Source organism: Ictalurus punctatus, chromosome 11 (genome assembly GCF_001660625.3).
Source record: "Ictalurus punctatus breed USDA103 chromosome 11, Coco_2.0, whole genome shotgun sequence".
Taxonomy (NCBI): Eukaryota; Metazoa; Chordata; class Actinopteri; order Siluriformes; family Ictaluridae; genus Ictalurus; species Ictalurus punctatus.
Genome location: NC_030426.2, coordinates 28013566 through 28041389, shown reverse-complemented (window position 1 = coordinate 28041389; position 27824 = coordinate 28013566). Strand labels below are relative to the sequence as shown.

General features: G+C 40.5%; 1 protein-coding gene across 1 annotated transcript; it reads left to right on the top strand.

Annotated features, from left to right (window-relative positions):
- The first annotated feature begins 385 nt into the window (after positions 1-385).
- LOC108272248 (zinc finger protein 850) lies at positions 386-27166 on the top strand. Its single transcript, XM_053683626.1, is given in 4 exon segments — positions 386-597; positions 6820-8217; positions 15605-16260; positions 23583-27166. Coding segments are annotated over 3 exon segments (2772 nt in total). The 5' UTR covers positions 386-597; positions 6820-6905; the 3' UTR covers positions 24387-27166.
- Positions 27167-27824: the final 658 nt, after the last annotated feature.

Genomic DNA, 27824 nt, shown 5'->3' with positions numbered 1-27824 from the left:
GTAATCCCACCAATTTGCTTCCACCTGCACATGTCCTGACACGGTCAAAAATTGTGTTTCCCTCCATTACACACCTGCCTTCTCTCTGGCGACCTAAATACTAATTACACCCACACTCCACCTAGTGTTAAACAATGACATTACAACAGACAGTAAATACAACATAATGGCTCTTACAGACGCTTAGTGTTTCAGTAATAATCGGGTTTCATTTTATTTAAAATAAATAAATATTAAAACGATTCATCTTATTGCTTTCTTATTGAAGCTTCTCTATAAAATAACACCCTCTTTATCATTACTTAAATACTGATATTAATATACTGAGTTTGAGTTCTGACTCTTGAGTCATTTCTCTTGGAGACACGCAATACTCCAGTAGGTGTCGCCGTGAGCGTCTAGGTCGCGTTCCGCCACACATTCAAAGAAATAGAAGAAGACGTGCGGCAGTTTTGCTGATTGATGATCTGAGCTCTCCGACTCTACTAATCATCTTTACATTCAAATATTTCTGACAGGGTTTTACCTCCACAGTTCCATCTGATCCGTTGTGGGTGTATTTGAGGAGGTTAACTGCGTTCTGCTGTAAAGATCAAGGTAAGTTCAACTCGGCTAACAGTGGCTGAATCCTAAATGGATTTCTACTTCCTGTGCTAGTGCACTACACAGTCTATAAAACAGTGGTGTTTACACACTCTGTAGTGCACTATATATCCTATCAGGACTCATTTGGAACGCAGCCCTATTGAAACCTTACAGTGTGCAGATAATTATTGATTAATTACTACATTGACGCTAATAATAATCGGGTTTCATTTTATTAATGTAAACGCTGATTAAAATAATATAATTTCGTATTAGTTTAGTTTTATATACGGATCAAGTTTAGATTGCTTGTTTGTTTACATGTACAGCATTTAACAGATGCCTTTAAGAGGTCATGAAACCCCCTTCATTCAGCTCAAGTGTACTTCAGTGTTTTTGAGAAACGCAATTTAAATGCGCGGGGAGGGGCAGGGAGGGGCGGGGAAGGGAGGGGCGGGGAAGGGGAAGGGAGGGGCGGGGAAGGGGAAGGGAGGGGCGGGGAAGGGGAAGGGAGGGGCGGGGAAGGGGAGGAAGATGGAGCAAGCATGTGACTCTCACTAAAGGGTAACTTTACACCAGAACGACGTGACAAAGTTTTTCCTTTGCGTTTTTGAAAAGTTTCGTGTACAGATGACAATGTTCATTGTCAATATTATTATTATTATTATTAGCATTAGCGTACATTACTTGAGCGTAATGGCGGCACGCACAGTTGCAGCGGCTCACGGTTCTCCTTTTCAGTGCTCTTTTTTGTTGTTTTTGTATCATTTCTTTATTACTTGTTTGTGCATTATCGGTTCTACGCACATTCGCTATACGAGTCAGAACCTTATGGATATTGGGGACCAACACCGAATACCTATTTCGAGAGTCTTTCATCACACGCACAACATCCCAGATGACATAGCGAGATTGCCGGGCTCTCCGTGGATTGTTGTCGGGTCCAGAAGGTGGCGCAGACGGAGGAGGGAGAGGAAGCAAAAGCGGGGATGCAGGTCCGGTGTTATGTTAAGGCTAAGAAAACAAGCACACAAGCCACCTTTACCGAGCCTGTTTCTCTCCAATGCCAGATCCCTAGTGAATAAAATCAACAATTTGGAATTACAACTAGCTGGAAATCGCTACGTTCATGATTGTTGTGTTTTGATTATTACTGAAACCTGGCCTCATCCGAGGATACCCGTTGCTAGCATGCAGCTAGCAGGTCGTACTATGCTTCGCTGGGACAGGACTGAGGACTCCGGTAAGAGCAGAGGGGGGGGGGCTCTGTATGTATGTGCATGAGAATTGGTGTAATAATGGAGCAATGATAGATAAACATTGTTCCCCTGACCTCGAGTACATGTCTTTAAGATGTCGGCCATTTTTCCTACCGAGAGAGCTAACAGTAGTGATTATCACGGCTGTGTATATTCCACCCGATGCCAATGTGAACACGGCGCTCTCTCTCCTGTTGAACACCATAAACGAACAGCAGCGGGCTTACCCCAACGGTATTCACATAATTGCAGGAGATTTTAATAAGGCGAACTTGAAGACTGTACTCCCGAAAATTTATCAACATGTTAAGTGTTTTACTAGAGGGGCGAACACTCTGGATCATGTTTACTCCAACATTAAGCACGCGTATAGAGCCATACCTCTCCCCCACCTCGGCCAATCAGACCATCTCTCCCTCCTGCTCTCCCCTGCCTACACCCCCCTCAGACGCAGTGTCAAGACCACTATAAAGACTGTTACCACCTGGCCTGATGATGCATTCTCCAAACTACAGGACTGCTTCGAACAGACAGACTGGGATTTATTTGAACATCAAGAGCTAGAAACATTAACAGGAACGGTACTGGACTATATCACGTTCTGTATCGGAAATGTGACTGTGGACAAAAACATTCGGGTTTTCCAAAACCAGAAACCATGGATGACCAAACAGGTCCACACACTACTCAAAGCCCGCGACGCTGCCTTCAGGTCTGGTAATAGAGCTCTGTATAGAGCCGCTCGTGCCAACCTAAAAGGTGGTATTAAGGAAGCTAAGGTGGTCCATAAGAGGAGCATAGAGTCCCACCTGTCCAGCAAAAATAAACGGGAGGTGTGGCAGGGCATACAAGACATCACGAACTACAGAGGCCGTGATGCGACAACAGGAGACCTGAGTGCGATGCTGGCAGAAGAGCTAAATTGCTTCTTTGCTATTTTTGAAACATCACAACAACAGCACTCATCTGCTCCAGCCTCACCTCCACCCTCATCTGGCTCCCGTACCAGTCCAGCCCTTCCTCCATCCCCTCCTGGTTCCTGCACCACTCTACTTACTGTGAGGGAACACAATGTTAGACGGATGTTTCTGGCAGTGAACCCCAGGAAGGCTGCTGGCCAAGACGGAGTACCTGGTAAGGTGCTCAGATCGTGTGCCCACCAGCTTGCCCACATCTTTACCAGAATCTTCAATCTCCCTGGCCCAAGCAGTCATCCCGTCCTGCCTAAAATCAGCCACAATCATTCCAGTGCCAAAGAAGTCGCCCACCACTAGCATAAATGATTATCGTCCTGTGGCCCTCACTCCAGTTATCATGAAGTGCTTTGAGAGATTGGTTCTTCAGCACGTCAAGGACTACCTCCCCCCAGACTTTTATCCTTATCAGTTTGCATATCGCGCAAACAGATCCACAGAGGATGCTGTCGCCGTAGCTGTCCACATACTAAAATACAATTTTTATATTTTTAAAGTACTATTTTTAGTAGAGTCATGATTTGCATAACTCTACTAAAATTTAAAAAATAAAGGATTAAGCGTTCCCTTTTGTCACTACCACAACAATGACTAAGTTTGCTTAATTGCAGAAAAAAGGTGTTTGGTAGTGACGCTCCTTATAAAGTTACACACAGATTTTCTACCTATCTCCTCACCATGTAGCTATGAGAGAGGAACACAGGAATATTTCCTGATCAAAAATGTAGGGGTGTGGTTAAAATCCGTCTCAGCCAATGGACTAAAACATACACTGTTTCGGCAGTGACATGAAAATGCGGGACACTTCACAAATTTTGATTTACAAAGAAAACATAAAATAACATTTTTTTTTAACTTCACTTTTAAAAAAAAAAAAGAAAAAAAAAAGAAGAAGATATTTTTAAATACAACAATGGAAATGGAATAAAATGCAAAAATTATTTCAATATCATTTTCACAAGTTGAAATTTAGGGGTTAGAGTTCGGGACAGCCACCTCCCAATTGAAAGTACCCAATAATTGATATATACAGTGTATTAATGTCACGAATCGTGACGGAGATACGAAGCAGAGATAAGGCGGATGCAAGTGCAGGATAACAGTTGTTTATTTAAAGAGACAGGCAGGCAGACAAATCCAAAACGTGATCCAAAACATAATTCATAAACAGGCAAGAGGTCAGGCGATTGGCAAACAGGTATACACGGGGCTAGGCAGGAATCTAGGTCAATAACCAAAACAAGAAACAAACTATGACGATGAACTGTAAGCGGATATCCAACGCGAACTGACTATGACTATGACACGAACTACACTAACGCTAAACATTCACTTCTTATTACTTACTACTTAATCTTCCGCGTTGTGTGCTGGGAAGCGCGCGGTATATATGCGGACATGATTACCCTCGCAACTGCTAACAGCTGAGGGTAATCCGGACACATGTGACTTCCCAGCCAATGACGGAACAGGGAGGAGACATGACAAACCTAAACAAAACCCACGTGTCCCAATGTCACTACGGTCGACAGCGGAAAAGCAGGTGCTCGCACATTTGCGCTTAAAGCACACTGCTTCAAGGGGGAATCGTGACAATTAAGCTTTGATATTTTAAACATTATTATGGGTTTCAATAGATAATAGAAGGACCTTAGTAAACATCTAAGATTTGAACAATTAAATGCTTTTTAAATGTGTTTTTTGGTTGTGGGCCAGCAGTTTGCACCAATTCTATAGAATGGCCCATATATTGTAAAGACATATCATACAGTTGCCCCCCATTGAAATCAGGTTTATTGTCAAAATTGACAGACTTTCAGCCATTTGTGATGAACAAATCAAACAAAAGCAGTTGAAATAGTTTGACACAACAAATACTTTGTGGTTTCTCCAAATTCAACTGAAAATGCAAATTATAAAGATTTCTCCAGTTTCAAAATGATTCAACCCCTTCACGGTGAGCATGTTTAGTACTTAGTAGAGCTCCCTTTTGCTGTTATGACCTGTTGCAAACGAGATACATAGCCAGACACCAGCTTCTGCAGTGTTCCCGAGGAATCTTCTCCTGTTGCTCATGAGCAATGGCCTCCATTTCAGTAATATTCTGGGGTTTGCGTGCTGCAACCGCCTTCTTCAAATCCCACCAGAGATTTTCTATGAGGTTCAAGTCAGGAGACTATGATGGCCCTGTAGAATCTTCCAGAAATTCTTCTGCAACCAAGCCTCGGTGGAATTTGAGGTATGCTTGAGATTATTGTCCTCTTGGAAGGTCCAGTGACGCTCAAGCTTCAGGTTCCTCACAGATGGCATGAGGTTTTCTCCTAGGATTTCCTGGTACTTCAGTGAATCCATCTCTATTTCCTCACGCTGCAGGTTTCCAGTGCCAGGGGATGTAAAGCAGCCCCAGACCATCACCAAACCACCACCATGTGTGACTGTGGACAGTGTTCTTTCTTCATTCTTCTTCCTCCAGATGTACCACTGATCCATCTTGCTGAAAAGTTCCAGTTTTGTTTCATCACTCCACAGAACATATGTGGCTTATTTATGTGATTTTGAGGGACTTTTCTTGTGCTTTTGGGTCAGTAGTGGTGAACGTCTTGGAGTTCTGGCATGGAAACCTTCTGCGTTTGGTACGCTCCTTACTGTACTCACTGAAACCTCAGTGCCTGTTACATCAAGTCTTGCTGCAGGTCTTTTACAGTCACTCGAGGGTTTTTCCACAACCTGACTTCTCACAAATCTGCTTGCGGTCGTCGATAGTTTCCTTTCTCTGAATCGTCCAGGCATTTATGTGTTTTCTGCCCCTAGCCAGTTCAGGTATTTCTAGTGTTCCAGCTCAAGCACACCTGGAACTTGATTAGTTTAGCATCAGGTGTGCTTGAGACAACACCTGTTCTGCATATTTGTGCTTTTGTGAGGGATTATATTCAGGGGGTTGAATAATTTAGAGACTGGAAAAATTATTATAAGTTGTATTTTCAGTTGAATTTGGGGAAACGACTTGAAGCATTTGTTGTGTTGAACTACTTCAATTGTAATGGGTGTTGAATCATTTTGATTGCAACTGTACATCACTGTAGGACCTCAGCACACAAGATCATAAGCATAAGCATAAGATCACCCCTTCACATGAGCCTTAAATCATGAGCCTCTGTGTGCAGACTTTGGGGCACAAAGCTAATTACAGCTCATGGCGGATTGCTGAGATCTCACTGCCCTGTGAACAATGGATGATCCCTCACAGTTTAGCAAACCTCTCCTAAAACTCATTGATCTACACCACTGGCCGAGACGTGGTGGCTGGCCTACAAGATGAAAGCCCTGTCCCTCAGCTGATAACTTTGGGAAGAGGGGGGTAACTCATCCAAACAGGCCCCATGGGCAATCAACACAGGCGAAGCCCTTTTGCCATCTTACCCAGTTGACTTTCTTTAATCACAGTCCTTATCATACCTTTGTCACCCCAACTGAATCAGGATACCTCATATATTCTAAAAGACCAAGGACTGCAAGAATAATAAAATAACAACTGAAATTGCCTATTTTCTTCTATGTCTTACCCTGTAATTATCATGCTTGTAACCACAAAGTTGCATTTAGACATTTGTTTGTTTAACATGCATGAGTATGTTTGATTATGGATATAAGTTTGTGATTAATTATTAGTCATGTGTTAACAACGGCCAACTTATGTATTATTTGGTATGTGTGTGTTCCTCGTGGGATTTCCTAAAAGATGAGAGTAAGGAAAATCGGGTAGCACGTTGTGTGGTATTTTTGCCTAAAGATTATAGCAAAATTGTTTATTTGGTTAAAATATTAAATCAATATTTTACCAAGATACCAAGATCTTTCATTGGCATCGTCAAAATTCCCTCCAGAACACACCAATCAGATTTTAGACAGGAATATTATTATATAGCACTGTTTTTGTTTATTGGTTTATTTGGATAAAAGACTGAAAAACATGGAACAATTTTTGTCTTTCTCTGAAGCAGATTTGAGGGGTGTCCTGCCTCCTCCTGTTGTCATCTTTCCTACACATCATTACTTAACCTCCACAAGAATATCAAGCGTTTCAACTATGATGAAGTCAGAAGAGATTAAATGTGAGGATCTGGAACCTGTGGAGAGCTGCAGTATTGAACAAATCTCTGATACTTTCCACTCTAAGAGCTCTTGCAGACGAGTGCGGGAAAAAAATTACCATTGCTCAATGTGTGGAAAGAGTTTCGATCGAGAGAGTTTTCTCAGAAAGCATCAGCGGATTCACACAGGAGAGAAACCGTATCAGTGCTCACAATGTGGGAAGAGTTTCAGTCAGAAGAGTCATGTCAGTCAGCACCAGCGTATTCACACAGGAGAGAAACCATTTCAATGCTCGGAGTGTGGGAAGAAGTTTACCTGGCAGAGAGATGTCCAGCGACACCAGCGCATCCACACAGGGGAGAAACCGTATCAGTGTTCAGACTGTGGGAAGAAGTTTACCTGGCCGATAGCCCTCCAGCGACACCAGAACATTCACGCTGGAGAAAAGCCGCATCAGTGTTCACATTGTGAGAAGAGCTTTAGTGAGACACGTCTTCTCATAAATCATCTCCTCGTTCATACTGGAGAGAAACCATTTCACTGCTCAGAGTGTGGTATGAGTTTTAGGCTGAAGATTCATCTCCAAAAACACCAACGCATTCACACTGGAGAGAAACCATATAACTGCCTAGAGTGTGGGAAGAGTTTTACACGAAAGACTGGTCTCCAAATACACCAACGCATTCACACTGGAGAGAAACCGTATCAGTGCTCACAGTGTGCAACGAAGTTTACTACCCTGAATCATCTACAACAACACCAGCGCATTCACACTGGAGAGAAACCATTTCACTGCCGAGAGTGTGGGAAGAGTTTTACACAAAAGTCTAGTCTCCAAATACACCAACGCATTCACACTGGAGAGAAACCGTATTTCTGTCTAGAGTGTGGGAAGAGTTTTAGTCGAGAGGACTCGCTTCAAATACACCAACGCTTTCACACTGGAGAGAAACCGTATTACTGATCACAGTGTGCAAAGAACTTCACTACCCTGAGTCACCTCCGCCAACACGAGCGCATTCACACTGGAGAGAAACCGTATCAGTGCTCGGAGTGTAGGAAGAGTTTTACTATCCTGAGTGATCTCCGAAAACACCAGCGTGTTCACACGGGAGAGAAACCGTATCCGTGCCTAGAGTGTGAGAAAAGTTTTAGTCGAGATGACGCACTCCAAGTACACAAACGCATTCACACTGGAGAGAAACCTTATTCCTGCTCACAGTGTGCAAAGAACTTTACTACCCTGGGCAATCTCCGTAAACACCGGTGCACTGGTACAGGAGAGAAATCGTATTGCTGATCGGAGAGTGGGAAGAGTTTTAATCCACACGGTGATTTTCAGCAACACAAGCACATTAGCAAAGCTGAAAATAAGGATCTGTTATAATTGTGTGAGATTAACATTAAGCCACACTTAAACAATTCATGGATTTCACTGCAGCAGAAAACAGTATTTTAAATCAAGGGGCATAATATTGGCACCCTTGGTAAATATGAGCAAAGAAGGTTGTAAACAAATTGTTTCACAAAATTTTTCACGGACTTCTTTTCTCATATTTACTAAGGGTGCCAATATTAGTGGATTGCGCTGTATTATAAAGAAAGATACCCCAAGCACAATTTTCAACCACAAATTTCCCCCCAAATAATTTATTTTTTAAAATAAATATCAAAATTATAGGTATACTGCTCATAACTAGACAAAAATAGTAAGTTGTATGTAGTAGAAGGGGCAGTGGGGTTTCCATCACTATGAAATTTTAGACGACTGGAAAATAAAATAAAATAAAAACTTTTCCAAACTATTTCAGGTTTACTCATAAAAAGAGTTATTTTGAATGTTTTTGTTTTTTTTAAATAATTTGGCAAATGGTACCTCAGTGGTTCAGACAGTGTGCTACTGATCAGAAGGTCATGAGTTCAAATCCCAGCACTGATGAGCTGCCACTGCTGGGCCCTTAACCCTCAACTGATCAGCTGTATAAATGAGATAAATGTAAATTGTTCTGGATAAGGGCCAAATGCTGTAAAAGGAATAATTGCATTTTGAAGTTGGATATATTGAGGTTGTGAGACATTAACAAGATCAGATATATTTTTAGATTCCTGTAATTCCATGACTGCGTGGTCAAATAGTTGATGAATAGATGTTATATTCTTGAATATCCATGAACTAATAGAAATTGTGTGTTTTCTTGATTTAAAAGTCAGGATTTGACCAGATGTGAGAATAGTTGTTAGGAATAACGATGATGAAAAGAAAGTTCCTCCATCGGCATAATCAATTAAATTAAAATATTGTTGTAACTCTGTAATGGTTTTTCTAAATTAAATAATAAAAGTAATTTCTGATATTTTGCCAGAATAGCTGACAGACTTAAATAATGTTTTTGTGGATCATTTACCTGAATTAGGAAGTGACCTATTAGGGAAATTAGGTAATCACTCCTTTAAACAGGCAGTTAAACTACTGTGTGCTTACATTTCCATTGTGAGGAGAGCACATGGCCTCTCTTTTTCACCACTAGTGGATATTTCAGTCCTCCTGGTTTAATTGCATAATATGATGTAAATCTTTTCTGGATGATGAAAATGCTTCAGCTTCATCAGAAGTAAGATGCTTGAAGAATCAGGAGACCAAGAGCCAGCTGCTTTATTATACACCCAAAGACAAGCTGGCCACTACAGCATTTCATAGTCTTAATCTTCGTCTAAACATAATCTGGATACAGTTGGCTTTTATATTCATAGGTACATGCAAGCAACATACCTAATTATATACCAATAAGAAAAAACATAAAACAAAACACCTCGACAAAAACATAATCAAGGACAGAAACCCAAAAACATAATGAGACCATGAGTAAGCAAAAATCATATTGAACTGATCTTAAATGATTGAATCATTATCATGGAAACGAAGGAAAAATATTTCACAATTGTTAATGGTCTGCACTCGTATCGCACCTTTTAACCTTATCGGTTCTACAAACTACTTTACACTGTTTCTCATGCACACACTCACTCAGCGCTGCCATGCAGATGTTAGCCTGCCATCAAGAGCAACTTTGGGTTCAGTGTCTTGCCCAATGATGTTTCGGCATGTGGAGCGGCCGGGGATCGAACCGCCAACCCTGCGATTAGTGGAGAACCTGCTCTATCACCTGAGCCCCAAGAAATAGGTACTTCTGTCCTGTTCACTGAACAAAATAATGTAGAAATTTAGAAGAAATTCCATAAATCCACAATCTAAATAGGATCAAGATGTCCATGTTAGAAATTATTCAACAAATCAGGTCCAGCAGGAGTAGTGTGTGTGATGCGTAGATATAAAACACAAAATACATCAAAGAAAGAGGATAAAATGTATGCTTTATAAAATTTATCAAATCAAATGTATAATACTTATTAAAGCTTCTCTTCTTTACTCTATAAAATAATACCCTCTTTATAATGACTATTACATTTCATTTCTATAGTCTTTATAACAGTGGTGTAAGCCACCGTGCGCCCTTGTCACAAATCAATCAGTGGACATTTTTACAAATCATCCATCTACCCATTTTCCATACTGCTTATTCTACATGGTCAGGGAACCTGGAGCCTATTGCAGAGAGCATGGGGCACAAGGCAGGGCACAATCACCTACACACCAATCAGCTTACTTTGGACTGGGGGAGGAAACCAGAGTACCCAGAAGAAAACCCCACAGCAGGCAGTGGCGGGAATCAAACCCCTGGAGCTGTGAGGAAAATATGCTAACCACTAAGCCTCCAAGATTCACAGAGAAGCCACTGGCGGAAAACGATGTCCTTCTTAAAACGCAAGAAGGTTGAGAACCGCTGCTTTAATCTAATGTCCATGTAACTTACACTGTCTTTTATTTCTTTGTTAAATCTGCAGATGACGGTGGTGGAAGAAGTGAACCTGTTTTTTCAAGTGGAGAAGCTGATCAGAAGTTGAAAGATTTATCAGTTTTTATATTTACAGTTTATTTTTTAATGATAGTGTTCTTGCAAATTTTTATCTATGGAAAGTTTTTCATGATTTTTTTTTCATTAAATGATAATTACTGTTTTGAATGTCCTGAGATTCATGACTTGTTATTTTATGTAATCAATGGATCAACAAAAACCTGGATTATGTGCTGATTATTTATTTCTATAGACTGATTTGTTTTATTTATACGAAGGCCCTAAGCAGCCATGCATCATTAATGTTTTTTTTCTGTTGTTTTCTCGTGATCTCGACAATAACTAAAAGCTGTTTTCTCACGATGTAATTTTATCCTGAGAGAATCTCGCGCTTTGTGAATGGGACTGGTGTTACATGCATGTTGGTGTCTTCTCCATCATAAATGTAATAACTGCCAGCTGTAGAGATGGACTTTATCTCCACATTAAGAGAGAGGGGTGTGTGTCCCCTTCTCAAGTGTCAGACACTAACGTGGAAGTCAGTCCTGCAGGAATTAGGTATTTTTGTAGACCACGCCAGAAGTTAGCATCACCCCGGTTCCCTCGACACAAAGTCAATAGGATTTTCCCATTGGCTTTTGGATTACTGCAGAAAATAAACTCTGTGACCAACAAAAGTTTATGATTCTTACATGTTCCGTTCATTACGATAAGATTCACAAATGAACACAACTTTTATGAATTTTGAAGCCTAAATACACTCGCCAGAAGTAAATAGCTAATGTTAGACTATAAACTACACCACGGTCACATGATTTTAACGTCACCACCACTGATCTTCCGACAACTCTTTCAATCTTTATTTATTTAATTTTTTTTATTTTTTAAACCAATACAATGGGAAAATACTATAAATTGATAAATCTACAAGTTGGAATAGTTTGCAAGAGTGTGAGTATAAACACAACAAGGCTGTAGTAGATGAGATTTCCTGTTCGGAGTGATGACGTTTAATGTCTGCGACAACCTCTGTGATCAAATTTAGCCACTTGTAAGCAACCGTCTTTTTCAAGACACATAAAAGCTTTCTCTCTCTCTCTTTTCTTTTTTTTTTTAATCCTGAGTGGGATATTACTGATGTATTTTATGGCATAGTATAAACCGTGAACATATATTGAGAATGTGTTAACGACAGACCTTAGTCAAGCAAAAGCCAATTCAATACCCTATTGACTTCGGGATAATTTATGTCCACGAGAAAACAACAGAAGAAAAAAAGTAATAATGCATGGCCACTTAGGGCTTCCGTATATTTATGATTAAAGATGAATGAATGTGTGAATATAATCACTTTGAGCTGGGAAACTTGCTGTTCAATTTGGAAGACAGTGACACATATCAACATTGCTACCGGAGATGTGAGAACTTCACAATTTCAAAACAGAAATATGTCATAGCCCTGAGTGTAAGTAACATATTGCCTGGGGCAGAAACAGTCTGGTTTGCTGCTCAAATCTTCACTTTTAAAGTGTGTTATATTGTTTAATTTAGTTTTATTTTCCCTTTGCTAACCGGTTCATGAGCGCTAATACAATGCTCCAGTAGGTGTCGCTGTGAGCGTCTAGGTCGCGTTCCGCCACACATTCACAGAAATAGAAGAAGACGTGCGGCAGTTTTGCTGATTGATGATCTGAGCTCTCCGACTCTACTAATCATCTTTACATTCAAATATTTCTGACAGGGTTTTACCTCCACAGTTCCATCTGATCCGTTGTGGGTGTATTTGAGGAGGTTAACTGCGTTCTGCTGTAAAGATCAAGGTAAGATCAACTCGGCTAACAGTGGCTGAATCCTAAATGGATTTCTACTTCCTGTGCTAGTGCACTACACAGCCTATAAAATAGTGGTGTTTACACACTCTGCAGTGCACTATATATCCTATCAGGACTCGTTTGGAACGCAGCCCTAGTTAAAAATGACAATGGGCCTCGTTTATCCAGATGGAATCGAGAGGATTAATGAGTAAATAGTTCGTGTTGTCGTTTACTCGAGAAACCTGATATTCATGAAAATCCTTTAATTTCGAAGAATCTTTTTTAAATTAGTATTATTATATATATTCTACTCGTGCTGCTGCTGTGTCTGTGTCTGTCTGTCTGTCTGTGTGTGTGTGTGTGTGTGTATATATACATTTACGCATAATAAAACTAACTAATGTAAACCATGATTTGATCTTCAGTGCAAATGTGTACAGTATAAAATCTGCATAGATTACTGCACTTTTATATCTGCAATATTCTGTTGAGTTTAAATTTATTTATTTACATTTATAACAGCGTAGTTGAATGCTCAAATCTGATTGGTCAGAAGGTGTGCATTATTTTCGTCTAACAGCACCTTTAATTCATTATACGAAAATAAAGAAAGAAAGCCAGCCAGTGCAAATCCATAAATAAGTCTAGTCGCTCCATTACTGAAATGTAGAATGACTGAAATTCCAGTCATGGAAAGGGATTTTCTCCACAAATAAAACGAGAGACGAGCCAAATAACCTGTCCGTCTGGAATGACCTGCACAGGTGTTCTGAACACTCCAGTATGACCAGGTACTTCCATGAAGCCACGCCCCTTTCCCCATCTCATTCACTCTCACTTTAGGTATATGGAGAATATTTTGAGTTCACTGACGTGAAATAAAGTCTAACAATATATGCATGACTTAGCTAGAAGTACACAAATATACAGTATATTTATCATCACTTCCCTGCATTTATTAGGGATGTCTCTAAAATGTCAAAGTGCCTCTTTCAGATTAAAAAAAAAAGACAAAGATTTCAACCCAAAAACATTGAATAGGCCTACAACCCAGTGTCAAGCAAAACACTTTACAAGTCATTTTAATTGGGATGATGATGATTACAACACTGAGCAGCATCAACTACATTATACAGCAGGTTTGTTAAAGGAATACATCAAAATGTTTTACTTTTCTTTTACTGTTTATTATGTAATACTGCAGAAACACTTAAACATCCACCATCCAGTTGAGTTCTTGCCATTTCCACAGTTCCTGACTGCACAGCTGGTACTATTATTATGCCTCCTCTACTCTTCTTAAAACTGAAGTGGTGGAAATGCTTGTTTTCTTGTCTTCTGTAATGGTTTTGAATGATTAAATATGTGATTGCTTGTAGCAGTATTTTAAAATGGAAAATGATGATAATCATTCTTTGCCCTTGACGTTGATCTGCTCTGTTGTATCAGACACAAACTCGGATGGATTTAAGGAAAAAGTCGACAGAATGAATTATTGAATGAAGGAAGCATATAGTGTTGGATGGTGTACAGGTGTAAGCAATGAATAGCAAGGAGAACCCAGAAGAGAACTTGCAATATGTAAACCATTTTATTTATGGAAACATTTATAATTTTTATCATATAAAATGTAAAGTGGAGTTTACAGTATTGGAACAGTTCATTTACAGAAGCTGATCAGTCTGTAAGGGAGCTGATTGACACCTCCCTCCTAGCGACAGGAGACGTGAGCCAGACATCAACCTGGCAAATGTTCCAGAGAAAGATTGCTGTGTTTACTGCGAATACATCACCACGTGTCACTACTGTGGTTCCTAGAATCAACTATAGACACATATCTAGCAATTCTTTTGTGTTTAGTTTTTGCCTTCATTGTTTTCCAATTGTAGAATGCACCTTGCACAACCCAAAAGAACACTCTTGTCATGGTGTGTTGTATAAAATCTAAGTTCCCCAGATTTTCATGGCTATGCACAGTGGCAGTTTGAATTTGGATAATGTTTCCTGACTGGGGCAACAGGAAAGCATTCCTCTGGAAAGCATTGTTGAGAGATTCTGATGACATAGCCGTGTACGCCCAGGAGTCAAAATTGGCTTTACTATTTGGGTGGAATGGAGGGCATTTTCTAACTCTCTCTCTCTCTCTCTCTCTGTCAATCACAGCAACACTCATGGGTATTTGTGAGCTCATGTATGCAGAAGAGAGCGGGTACGCCATCCTCGGACATGTTACCCTGCCTATGACACAGCATAAGCAGCAGTTCCAAGAGATGCAGAGATTGGCTTCACATATCTCAGAATGAAGTAGTGTCTTGATTGGTAGCTTTTGTGAGTTATCTAGTTTGTGGGAACTGGTAAGACCAAATTGGGGAGAAAATAGGGGGAACACACACACAAAAAACCCCTCAACAATTTAATTTATTGCTGAATAGCTGCTGAGTAGAGCATCCCATACAGGATGTGTTCCTGCCTCCATGCCCAGTGTTCCTGGAATATATCAGTGATCAAGAATTGTAAAGTGAGGTGATGATTGTCTGTTTTGTCTCAGTGGAAGTAGCTGAGAAGTGGTTCAAGCAGACATGACCAAAGCAGGATCGCCACCCCAAGATCTTTCACTAGCAGCGTCCAAATTCTCTCCAGAACACACCAGTCGGTTTCCAGACAGGAAAGCTCTTCTGTAGCTCAGATTTTCAGCTTATAAACTATAGCAAAATATCTGTGGTTAAAAAATATTGAAACGTTTTGTTTTTTTTCTGATGCAGATTTGAGGGGTGTGCTGTCTCCTCCACTTGTCCTCTTTCCTACACGTCATACATTTATCTCCAGAAGAATATCAAGCATTTCAACTATGATGAAATCAGAAGATATTAAATGTGAGGATCTGGAACCCGTGGAGAGCTGCAGTAGTGAACAAATGCTATCTAATACTTTCCGTACTAATGTTTCTCACAGACAAGTGCAAAAAGTAATTCACCACTGCTCATTGTGTGGGAAGAGTTTCAGTCGGAAGACGTATCTCAGACAGCATCAGCGGACTCACACGGGAGAGAAGCCGTATCACTGCTCACAATGTGGGAAGAGCTTCAGTCAGAAGAGTCATGTCAAACAACACCAGCGCATCCACACAGGAGAGAAACCGTATCGATGCTCAGAGTGTGGGAAGAAGTTTACCTGCCAGAGTCACCTCCAGCGACACCAGCGCATTCATGCAGGAGAGAAACCGTATCAGTGTTCACATTGTGAGAAGAGGTTTAGTGAGAGAGGTTTTCTCATAAATCACCTCCGAGTTCATACAGGAGAGAAACCGTATCAGTGCTCAGAATGTGGGATGAGTTTTACACAGAGGAGTAATCTCCAAAAACACCAACGTATTCATACAGGGGATAAACCGTATAACTGCCTGGACTGTGGGAAGAGTTTTACACAAAAGTCTACACTCCAGATACACCAACGCATTCACACTGGAGAGAAACCGTATTACTGCTCACAGTGTGCAAAGAACTTCACTACCCTGAGTAATCTCCGAAAACACCAGCGCGTTCACACTGGAGAGAAAACATTTCACTGCTCAGAGTGTGGGAAGAGTTTCAGGACACACAGAAATTTTCAGCAACACAAGCACATTTACACGGCGGAGAACGAGGACCTACAGTTCTCAACAGAAAGTGTGGTGATTACCTAATTTTATTTTAAATGCCTAATTTGAGTCAAATAGGATATTTAACCACTTTATTAAACCTGCTGGAATGTTTTATTTATATATATAATATATATATAAAATCGTGCTATGTAGTAGAAGGGGCAGTGGAGTTTCAATCACTATGAACTGTTAAACCGTGTGGAAACTATATACTCCAAACAGTTTCATATTCACTCATTAAAGTCGGAGTTGTTTATATTTTTACAATTCCATTCCCAAGTTGGATATATTGAGAATGTAAGACATCGACAAGATTATATATTATACATATTCTCAAATTCCTGTAATTCCAATACAGCGTGGTCAAATACAGTGGTGTTGAAGGTTTGTGAACTCTTCAAAATTTCTACATTTCTGCATAAATATGATCTAAAAGATCATCAGATTTTCACACGAGTCCTAAAAGTATTTAAAGAGAACCCAATTAAACACATAAGACAAAAATATTATACTCGGTCAATTATTTATTGAGGAAAATGATCCAATATTACAGATCTGTGAGGGGTAAAAGTATGTGCACCTCGAGGATTAGCAGTTAATCTGAAGGTGAGATTAGAGTCAGGTGTTTTTAATCAGTGGGATGATGATCAGGTGTGAGTGAGTGAGCGTCCTGTTTTATTTAAAGAACAGGGATCTATCAGAGTCTGATCTTCACTACACGTGTTTGTGGAAGTGTATCATGGCACGAACAAAAGAGATTTCTGAGGACCTCCGAAAAAGTGTTGCTGAAGCTCATCATCGTGGAAAAGGTCACAAAACATCTGTAAAGAGTTTGGACTTCACCAATCCACAGTCAGGCAGATTGTGTACAAATGGAGGAAATTCAACACCATTGTTCCCCTCCCCAGGAGTGGAGACCAACAAAGATCTCTCCAAGAGCAGGACGTGCAATAGTCCACGAGGTCACAGAGGAACCCAGGGGAACTTCTGACCAACTAAAGTCCTCTCTCACATTGTCTAATGTTAATGTTCATGAGTCCACCATCAGGAGAACACTGAACACCAACAGTGTGCATGGCAGGACTGCAAGGAGAAAGTCTCTGCTCTCCAAAAAGAACACTGCTGCCTTCTGCAGTTTGATAAAGATCACGTGGACGAGTCAGAAGTTTAATGGAAAATGTTTTGTGGATGGAGGAGACCAAAATAGAACTTTTTGGTTTAAATGAGAAGCTTTATGTTTGGAGAAAGGAAAACACTGCATTCCAGCAGAAGAACCTTCTCCCATCTGTGAAACATGGTGGTGGTAGTGTCAGGGTTTGGACCTGTTTTGCTGCATCTGGACCAGGACGACTTTTCATTATTGATGGAACAATGAATTGTGAATGATACCAGTGAACTCTAAAGGAAAATATCAGGACATCTGTCCATGAACTGAATCTGAAGAGAAAGTGGGTCATGCAGCAAGACAACGATCCTAAACACACGAGACGTTCTACCTAAGAACGCTTAAAGAAGAATAAAGTTCATGTTTTATTCTATATTTAAGTCAAAGTCCTGACCTTAATCCAGTAGAGATGGATGAGAGTAAAATTCCTCCATCGTCATAATCAATGAAATTAAACAATTGTTGTAACTCTGTAATGATTTTTTTTTAATGAAATAAAAAAAGTAATTTCTGATATTTTGCCAGAATAGCTGACAGACATGAATAATCTTTTTGTGGATCATTTACCTGAATTAGGAAGTGACCTATTAGGGAAATTAGGTAATCACTCCTTTAAACAGGCAGTTAAACTACTGTGTGCTTACATTTCCATTGTGAAGAGAGCACATGGCTTCTCTTTATGGACTTTTTCAGCACTACCGGATATTTCAGTCCTCTTGGTTTGAGATTGTTTAAGTTTTATATATGTGTATATATAGCCAAAAGTATGTGTACTCCTGACCATCACTCCCATATGTGCTTTCTGAACGTCCCGTTCCAGATTTATTCCCCCATTCCTGCTATAATGCGTGGCTGTGGGGATTAGTGTTCATTCAGCTACAAGAGTATTAGTGAGGTTGAAGTCAGGCGCTGATGTTGATGTGAGGAGACTCCAGTTCCAGTTCATCCCAAAGATGCTGAGCCAGTGGGGTTGAGGTCAGGGTTCTGTGCAGGACACTCGAGTTCTTCTACCTTCTTCCAACCTTCACACACCACATCTTCATGGAGCTCACTTTCTGCACAGGGACATTGTCATGCTGGAACAGTGTTTGGGTTCCTCTTAGTGCCACTGAAGGGAAACTGTAATGCTACAGCGTACAGAGACGTTCTATAGAATTGAGTGCTTCAGACTTTGTGGTAACAGTTTGGAGAAGAACCACATATGGGTGTGATGGTCAAGGGTGCACATACTTTTGGATATATAGAGTATTTCTGGCCTCTTCACTGAAAGTAATAATGTAAGACTTTTTGAGAAATTGCATAAATCCAGAGTCTAAATAGGATCCCGTTATCCATGTCAAAGGTTTATTAAACAAATCTGGTCCAGCAAGAACAGTGTGTGTGATGCATAGATAAAGAGTCAAATACACTGAAGGAAAAAGGCAGAATATAATGAATAATACTTTACATATTTAACAATCTTTCATCCGTCTTTTAATAATAGTACCCCCATTTAGATGGCTCAGGGTGGTGGTTCAGACCTTGGTAAAAATGGTTGCATAAAAATACTTACTCTTGGTCTTGATCGTCTATTTTTCTTCTTAAAGCTTTTCTCCTTGACTCTGTAACATAACACCTTTATAATTACTGCAAGCACTGAGTGGTGTTGATTTTTTTTTTATTTCTCTTTGTATTGCTCTTGAGGAGACACTTATTTTAATCTAATGGTTTTAAATGCATCAAATAACCATATCCAGATTTTCATGTGTATGGACAACTTCTGTATTTTCTTTGATGTAGCACTTTTTAAAACAATAGCATTTGATATATTAAGACAGCCAAATTATGACTTAATTCCTCTAAACATTCAGAATGTAATATATATATATATATATATATATATATATATATATATATATATATATATATATATATATATATATATATATATAATCAGTGACTGATTTTATATCTATATACACATAAAATGGCATCACAGAATTTGGGCATTGTCAAACTTCTATTCCAAAATTTGATTGAATTCACATTTTTAATTTAACATATCTGAAAGCCACAGTTTTACAATGTTAGTGTTGTATGATATTTTTGTTGTGTTTGTAAGAAAAATCTCCAGTTGTTATGGGGGAAGAAGATGATCGTTGTGTGATCTTGTCAGGCTGGTGCTGGTGAAGCTCTCGTCTCCAACATGGTAATGAGATCACAGTGTGGATCAACATGCTTCCTTATGAATTGTTGTTGCTGTCATCTTTTCCCTGCTCTAATTATTTCTGTCACAGAAACCCCAGATGTGTAAAAAGTGTTGGTACTGGGTCCAAGGATTAAGACCTGTTTTGTTTGACCTGATTAAAAGAGAGTAACCAGATATCCAGTGTTGATGTCCTTATTACACTGTTAACCCAGTTATCTAAGAGAATTCCTCTGGTCTGGCATAGCAATGAAAAGTGTGTATATATCCTGCTTCTGAACCTCTTAAAAACAGCATGTACAAAGAAATCAACAAGGGACCTATCAGAATCTTCTGTATGTTTTAGGTCAGAAAACCTAAAACCTTCTCATGGCAAGGACAGATGTCAATCAAACTCTTCTTGTTTCCACTGATTAAAGAGACTATGTTAAATATACTGACATCTACTACTGAAGATTCATTTCCTAACAGCTCATTTTATTAATAAAAATAATAAGAAGAAACTCACTGTATTACTGGGAAATATATCATTTGTGTACACAACTGATCCTTCAGAATCCTGTCAGAAACTGTGCTTACTTTAGCTAACCTGGCTAAACAAACAAAAAATCTGAAAACATTTTTATAGCCACAACAGTATTCGAGATGTTGGGTGAGAAAGGCCTAGCATGCAGTCAGTGTTCCATTTCATCCTAAAAGTGAGCAATGTGGTCAAGTGGGTTTTTATTGTCATTCCTCTATATAGCGTGTATACACTGGGACATGTCGTTTCTTCAGGACCATGGTGCAACACAGAACTGTACACAAGACTACACAACAGTGTGAGACGAGTGCAAGACAACACACAGGATAATAAATACACAGAACATGGGCTGTAAACGGTAAACTGTTGTGTGATGTAGCAGCAGTAAGTATAGCAGCAATATTGGAAAAACAAGTTTTATAATGTAAAGTGACTGGTGCAGCTGTGTAAAGTGCAGGCGTACAGTGGTATGAGTCTTACTGGGTTAGGTGTTTGGCTACCCCAGGTGAGCGTTTGGAGAGAGCAGGGTGTTGAGTAATCTTTTGCTTGTATTTTTCTCATTTGTAAGTTCTTTTGGATAAAAGCGTCTGCTAAGTGAATAAATATAAATGTAAATGTAATCTGACTGCCTCAGGGAAGAAACTGTCGTGGAGTCTGCTGGTGGTGGCACGGATGCTTCTGTACCTTCTGCCAGATGGCAGGAGGGTGAAGAGTCCATGAGACAGGTGAAAGGGTCATCCGCAAAACTGGTGCCTTTGCGGATGCAGCAGTTGTTGAATGAGGTATTGATGGTAGGTACATTTATTTAAAAAGTTTTCCAATTGGTGTAGACTACACGTAACGTGCACCATATTAGGGCCATTGTAATGCTGGAACAATGTGTGTTGTATTGTTTAATTTAGTTTTATTTTCCCTTTGCTAACCGGTTCAGGAGCGCTAATACAATGCTCCAGTAGGTGTCGCTGTGAGCGTCTAGGTCGCGTTCCGCCACACATTCAAAGAAATAGAAGAAGACGTGCGGCAGTTTTGCTGATTGATGAGCTGAGCTCTCCGACTCTACTAATCATCTTTACATTCAAATATTTCTGACAGGGTTTTACCTCCACAGTTCCATCTGATCCGTTGTGGGTGTATTTGAGGAGGTTAACTGCGTTCTGCTGTAAAGATCAAGGTAAGTTCAACTCGGCTAACAGTGGCGGAATCCTAAATGGATTTCTACTTCCTGTGCTAGTGCACTACACAGCCTATAAAATAGTGGTGTTTACACACTCTGTAGTGCACTATATGTCCTATCAGGACTCATTTGGAACGCAGCCGTAGTGAAACCTTACAGTGTGCAGATAATTATTCATTAATTATTAAATTGGAGCTGATTGTGTGTATGAATGGTCTTTATTTTGAACTTTGCACCACCCTGTGCAGGTGCTCTGGGCCGCTAGCATTGCTAATTACAGTATTAAGTTGCTATGTAAGTTTAGCTCGCTAACAGCTTTAATCTGGTCAGTACCGTAGCATGTCCAGTCTGCTGTTTCTAGAGAAATGTTTCCTTTCCTCGAGCTATTTACGTGAAGTAAAAGTAATATTCAGGAATATCACTTAAGCATATTTTGCAAATATTTGCAACCTGCTAGTATATTTACTGTGTGTTGGCTTTTGACTGTTGAGAGATGCCCTTGACTTGTCCTGACACTAGTTAGAGTTCGAAGTTAGCAAAAAAAAGAAAAAGAAAAGCAGGCCTCATTATGTATTATTTTAGCAAGCTAATAGTGTTAGAATCTTTACAGGTATAAATGAATAGCCTGGTGAAACCAGCAGATGGTTGAACTGAAGAATAGTCTCCGAATCATGAGTCAAGTGTGGCTAAAAAGTCCTTTTTAATCTACCTGAAGATCTTAGTTCCAAAGCTCCATAAAGGGACCTCCATGTTCACGCAAGCCTTGGGGAGACCGAGGCGTCGGGGACATCTGATCTCTACGGTCTGTCTCCTGGAGCGTCCCCCACGTTAGAAGTTCCACAGAAAGACGGGCTGGTGACTGAAGCCTTTACAATGGACAACATTAGGCAGCAGCTACGTCAAATAAGTGGGTCCTGAGGACGATATCTCGGGTATACACACTTCAGTTTATCAGGACTCGGGGTGTCGTTCATATCCCTGGACAACTCTCAGATCTCTCTGTCTGTTAGCCTGTGTTCACACGTACAGTACAGAGCCTCGCAGCGACTGGAGACTGTTCGATCTCGACGAGCGCTGGCGACTTACAGCGACCAGGTGTGGGAGTGTCCAGCGACGCAACGAAGTTGTGAAACGATTATGCAAATTCTGAGCGACTTGGTGCAGCCAATGGGAGTGAAGCCTGTAGATTGCACGTGATCAGCGATCTGCCATGCTGCCTGCGAGTCCGAACTGTTTTGTGGACCCAGACAGTCTGGCGTATGCGTTTGCTTCTCCTTCATCTCGCAGGACATGATGCATATATACACTGGTGAATTTTATATACAAACACTCTCCGTTTAGAATGTTTACTTTTATCAGCAAGAAAACTCTTTTGTTGTCAAAAGTGGAACACTAGTTGTGCCACCCACTGATAAATGTTACCATGGCAACCAGTAGTAGGAACGCCTACTGGCGTCTTTGTAGTACAGCAACTGGTGACGTGCAGCGATAAAATTGCTGTGTGTGAATGTACTTTTACTGGGGCAGTGGTTAAGATGTTGGTTTACTGATCATAAGGTTCTGAGTTCAAATCCCAGCACCCCTGAGCTTCCACTGCTGGGCCCTTGAACAAGGCCCTCAACTGCTCAGCTGTATAAATGGGATAAATGTAAGTGGCTCTGGATAAGGGCATCTACCAAATGCCGTAAATGTACTGCATGCAACCTCGGAGTATCCTTTTTGCCTCACATAGCTAAACTGCCTCGGTGCAGGTTCCTCCTCTACAACTTCAGGAGTAGCCATTTCTATCAGAGGTCACTCAGGTGCTTGTTCAGTCCCATGTCGTTTCACTGACAGCCGCGATATCCTTCCAGAATGCACCAGCTGTTCTCAGACAGCTCAGACGGGTCTAGTTCTAAATTTCACTTTTATTAAATTAAGCTGTGTGCTTTATTTGTTAAAAATATTAAACCACTGACCATTTTTGCTTCCTTCTGATCTAGATACAAGTGGTGTCCTGTCTTCTGCTGTCTTTTTTCCCACCTGTACTCTTCCTCTAAATTTACTTCTGAAAGAACCTCAAGATCAAAATAAGATGAAGGCAAACCAAATGAAATGTGAGAATCTGGAACCAACAGAGAGCTCCAGCAGTCTCCAAAGGTCCTCTGGTACTTTCCACACCGGCCCCTCTCTCGGACGAGTCCAAAAAGACGTTCACCGGTGTTCACAGTGTGGAAAGATCTTCAGTCAGAAGTGCAATCTCAAACAACACCAGCACGTTCACACGGGAGAGAAGCCGTATCCGTGTTCGCACTGCGGGAAGAGTTTCAGCCTGAAGAGTACGCTCAAACAACACCAGCGAACGCATACGGGAGAGAAGCCGTATCGGTGTTTGCACTGCGGGAAGAGTTTTACGCAAACGACTCATCTCCAGCAACACCAGCGCATTCACACTGGAGATAAACCGTATCACTGCTTAGACTGTGGGAAGAGTTTTAGTCGAGTAGGAACCCTCCAGGTCCACCAGCGCCTTCACACTGGAGAGAGGCCGTATTACTGCTCGCTCTGTGGGAAGTGTTTTAGCGAGAGAGGCACACTCGTCCAACACCTGCGAATTCACACCGGAGAGAAACCTTACCACTGCTTGCAGTGCGGGAAGAGTTTTGTTGGAAAGAGCAATCTCAAACAACACCAGCGTATTCACTCGGGAGAGAAGCCATATCCCTGCTCGTACTGCGGGAAGAGTTTCACACAGAGGGGTAACCTCCGGAAGCACCTGCGTATTCACACGGGAGATAAACCGTACCACTGCCCGGAGTGTGGGAAGAGTTTCACACAAGGAACCGATCTCCAAGTGCACCAACACATTCACACCGGGGAGAAGCCCTACCACTGTTCAGCATGCGCCAAGAGCTTCACCAGTTACAGTAATTTCCACCAGCACCAGCGCATCCACACCGGAGAGAAACCGTACCCGTGCTCACGTTGCGGGAAGAGCTTTAGGACCCACAGAAATCTGCAGCGACACCAGCACGTCCACGCAGCTGAGAACGAGGACGTTTGTAGTGTGATCGTTAACTAGTTCTGTCCTCAATACTTTATTCTGAGTCAAATGATATCTCTGATCAACTCTATACTGGAGATTCCAGTGGTGAATTTCGTTCGTTCCCTTCCGATTACTCTATGAATTATGCAGCTGTGGATTTTATACGGTGTGGAACGTAACGATGCGTATTTAATATTATATTCTTAACGCATGCCCACGTTGAATATTATCTGGTACGTTGTTTGAATTCTAAAGCAGAACGGTCAGATAGTCGGTGTATATAATTGTTAGACATTTGAATATCCGTACATTAATAGAAATTGGTTAATTGGTTGATTTAAAAGGCATGTGAGTATTTGTTATGAACGTGTTGGTGAATAAGATGTTCCTGCACCGTGACGGTAAGATCAACACTGTAGTAGTTTTTTTTAACAGGAAATATAAAAGGGATGTCTGCGGGGTTTCACTGAAATGTCTGATAATCCTAAATCATTGTACTTCGTTTACCTCAATAAGGAAACGATGTAAATGCTGCGTGCTTGCTTTGCCATTAGTTCAGTGCCTTCACTTTATGGTCCTTTCCACCACTGATGTTATTATTATTATTTTTTTTTTTTTCCCATGAGCTTGATAAGGTAACGTGTATTTCTGGCCTCAGGGCTGTAAATAGTGATCTGTTAGAACTAATACCTCCTGTTGGAGCCTGCTAAGATGGCTCAAGATGGCGGTTCAGGCCTCGGTCATGAAAACACTGTATCTCAGGCTTTACAGTATCTTCATTCTTTCTTTAGCTTACCTTCATTACTCTATAACTTTTCCAGTCCTTCCAGGATTCTGTGATCGCAGAGATTAACCCAAAATCAAGCAAACTCCAGTTTTTCAGAGTTACTACAGATTCGGGCTGAGACGAGTCACATCATTTCTTATTCACGTGCGGTTGCAATTTCTCCAGTTCAAGTAGTTTTCCACAAAAAAAAGCGCAACAAACTGCAAATTTCATCATCGCAAATTCTGGAAAAAACCCGCAGTAAAATCGAGCGTTTTTAGCCGTGAACAATCACGAAAAACTCCACGAGATCCTGTTTGGACTGAATAACACTATTTTAATTACTACAGTCTCTGACAGTTTGTTTGGGGTTTTTAAATACGCATGAACAAGTTTTTCCACAACACTTGGTAATATACAGGAGATGGAAGCAGGATGTTCTAACAAACATCGTATCTACAGTGCAAAACCCCTCTAGAACGATAGACGTCGTCCTCATACGGAAATCGACCACAGTGACACAGTTTAAGAATGATTTTGATGGACTGCACATATTCTGCCGTAATGGAACATGTTCAGCACTAAGATGCAGTTCGTTGAAATGACAGGAAGTGATTTACAGAACGTTCTGAATATGAACTGACTGTGTTTATGTGCACACTAAACCAATTCGTTATACATGGCCAACCACACCACCGTTACTGAGCCCTTCACAATAACACATTGTCTGGTTTATATCTGCTTATTTATAAAATAGGGTCACTTTTATATGTGTTTCATTTTCAACCGTGTTTGCGTATTATCAGACTAAAATAACATCACTCACCATCATCGTTATTTCTTATAAATTTGTTCATGCAGAATGAATCGACATTGCTATCACACAACTCTGAAAATTGCTCTACAAACCCATCACAGGACACACTGGGCGACGCTGTAGCTACTGCTACAAAGGTGAACGCGATGTGGCAGCATGTGGCAATCTTCTGAAATAAAGTGGATTTAAAAAAAGAATTATTGATATTGTTTAATGTAGTTTTATTTTCTCAAATCAGCCAATCATGTGACTGCAACACAACGCATAAAATCATGCCGATACAGGTCAAGAACTTCAGTTAATGTTCATATCAAACATCAGAATGCGGGGGGGGGGGGAAAGATTTTTTTTCTTTTTCTAAATCACTTATCCCATGTGAATCGATCATAATGAATACAGACATCTGGAAAACTAATCCCATCCAAATACTACGCTTGCATTGTTAAGTGTTCGTTAATGTCATCTTTTCATTCTCACTTATGCTTTTGATTCTAAATCCAGACCTGACACTTTTATTTCTTAAAACATCCTTTAGGACATAGTTTGGAAATGTTTACTCTGCGGTCATCACATCTGGAATCGGACATCCTCGTTGGCGCCCGATACCTGATGCACTTCAAAGCATTTGACCCCAAATGACCGAAGTTCAAATGGAACTACAAGGTATAAACCTTTTTTGGAGAAAATGAATAGATTAAGATAAAATAATTCATTCTCAGTTGTGTTCTGGAGGGGTTTCATTCATTATTGAGTTCAGGGTTGTGGTGGATTCGGTAATACAAGGCGGGAGAATTCAACCAGATGTGATGACAGTCCATCTCAGGGCCTCATGCACACACACGCCAACATGAGGAGAACGTCCTGTAAAGCTGCTTTGGGACAATGTCCATTGTTAAGCGCGCTATACAAATAAAACTGAATTGAACTAAAGCTCATGTCAGGATCAAACCAGAGTCTGGAGCTGTGTCATATGAGCTTATATGATGGAGAAAAGAGATTTCTAGCAGTCTTGCGGTTGGTGCACTGCTAATGTTATACCACTAGATGGCAGTACATCTGAGCTGATCTTCTCAAAACATCAATAGATGAGTATATTGGGGTGTGAGGAATGTGATATTATGTGAGGAAAAATAAAATACATTTTTTAAATTATTGTTTCATTTATTCAAAGAAAATGTTCTGCAGCACCTATATTACGAGTGTGAAAAACTAATTACCTCCTAACCTTAATAACTGGTTGTGCCATCTTTAGCAGCAACAACTGCAAACAAATGCTTTTGCTATGACTGTGGAGGAATTTTGGCCCAGTCTGCTTTGAAGAATTCCTTTAATCCAGATACACTGGGGGGCTTTTGAGCATGAACTGCACATTTAAGCTTCCAGCACAGCATCTAAATGGAGTGCAAGTCAGGACGTTACCTAGCCAACTCCACAACCTTCATTTTGTCTCTGTTAAGCCATTCAGAGGTGGACTTGCTCTTGTGCTTCAGATCGTTGCCTTGCTTCACAACACAATTGTGCTTCAGATCACAGACTTGATCCTCACTTCTGGTAGAGAAAAGAATTCATGGTTCTGTCAATAATGTCAAGTCAGACAGGTCCTGGAGCAGCAAAGCATCCCCGGAGCACCACACCACCATGTCCGACTGTTGGTGTGATGTGTTCGTTGTGTGCCAGCTTGGGGCCTGTGGGTCATCAAGGTGTTTTTAACAAATGTGAGAAGATCCTTTATGTTCTTCTTGGTCAGCAGTGGTTTTCAACTTGCAATGCTTGCATGGATGCCATTTTGCCTAGGTAGTAATCAAACCCAGGTGTATCGAGTCTAATCCAACCCAATTACCAGTTAAATATGATTCATTGGTTGATTGAGCAACTAATTTACTTTTACCCG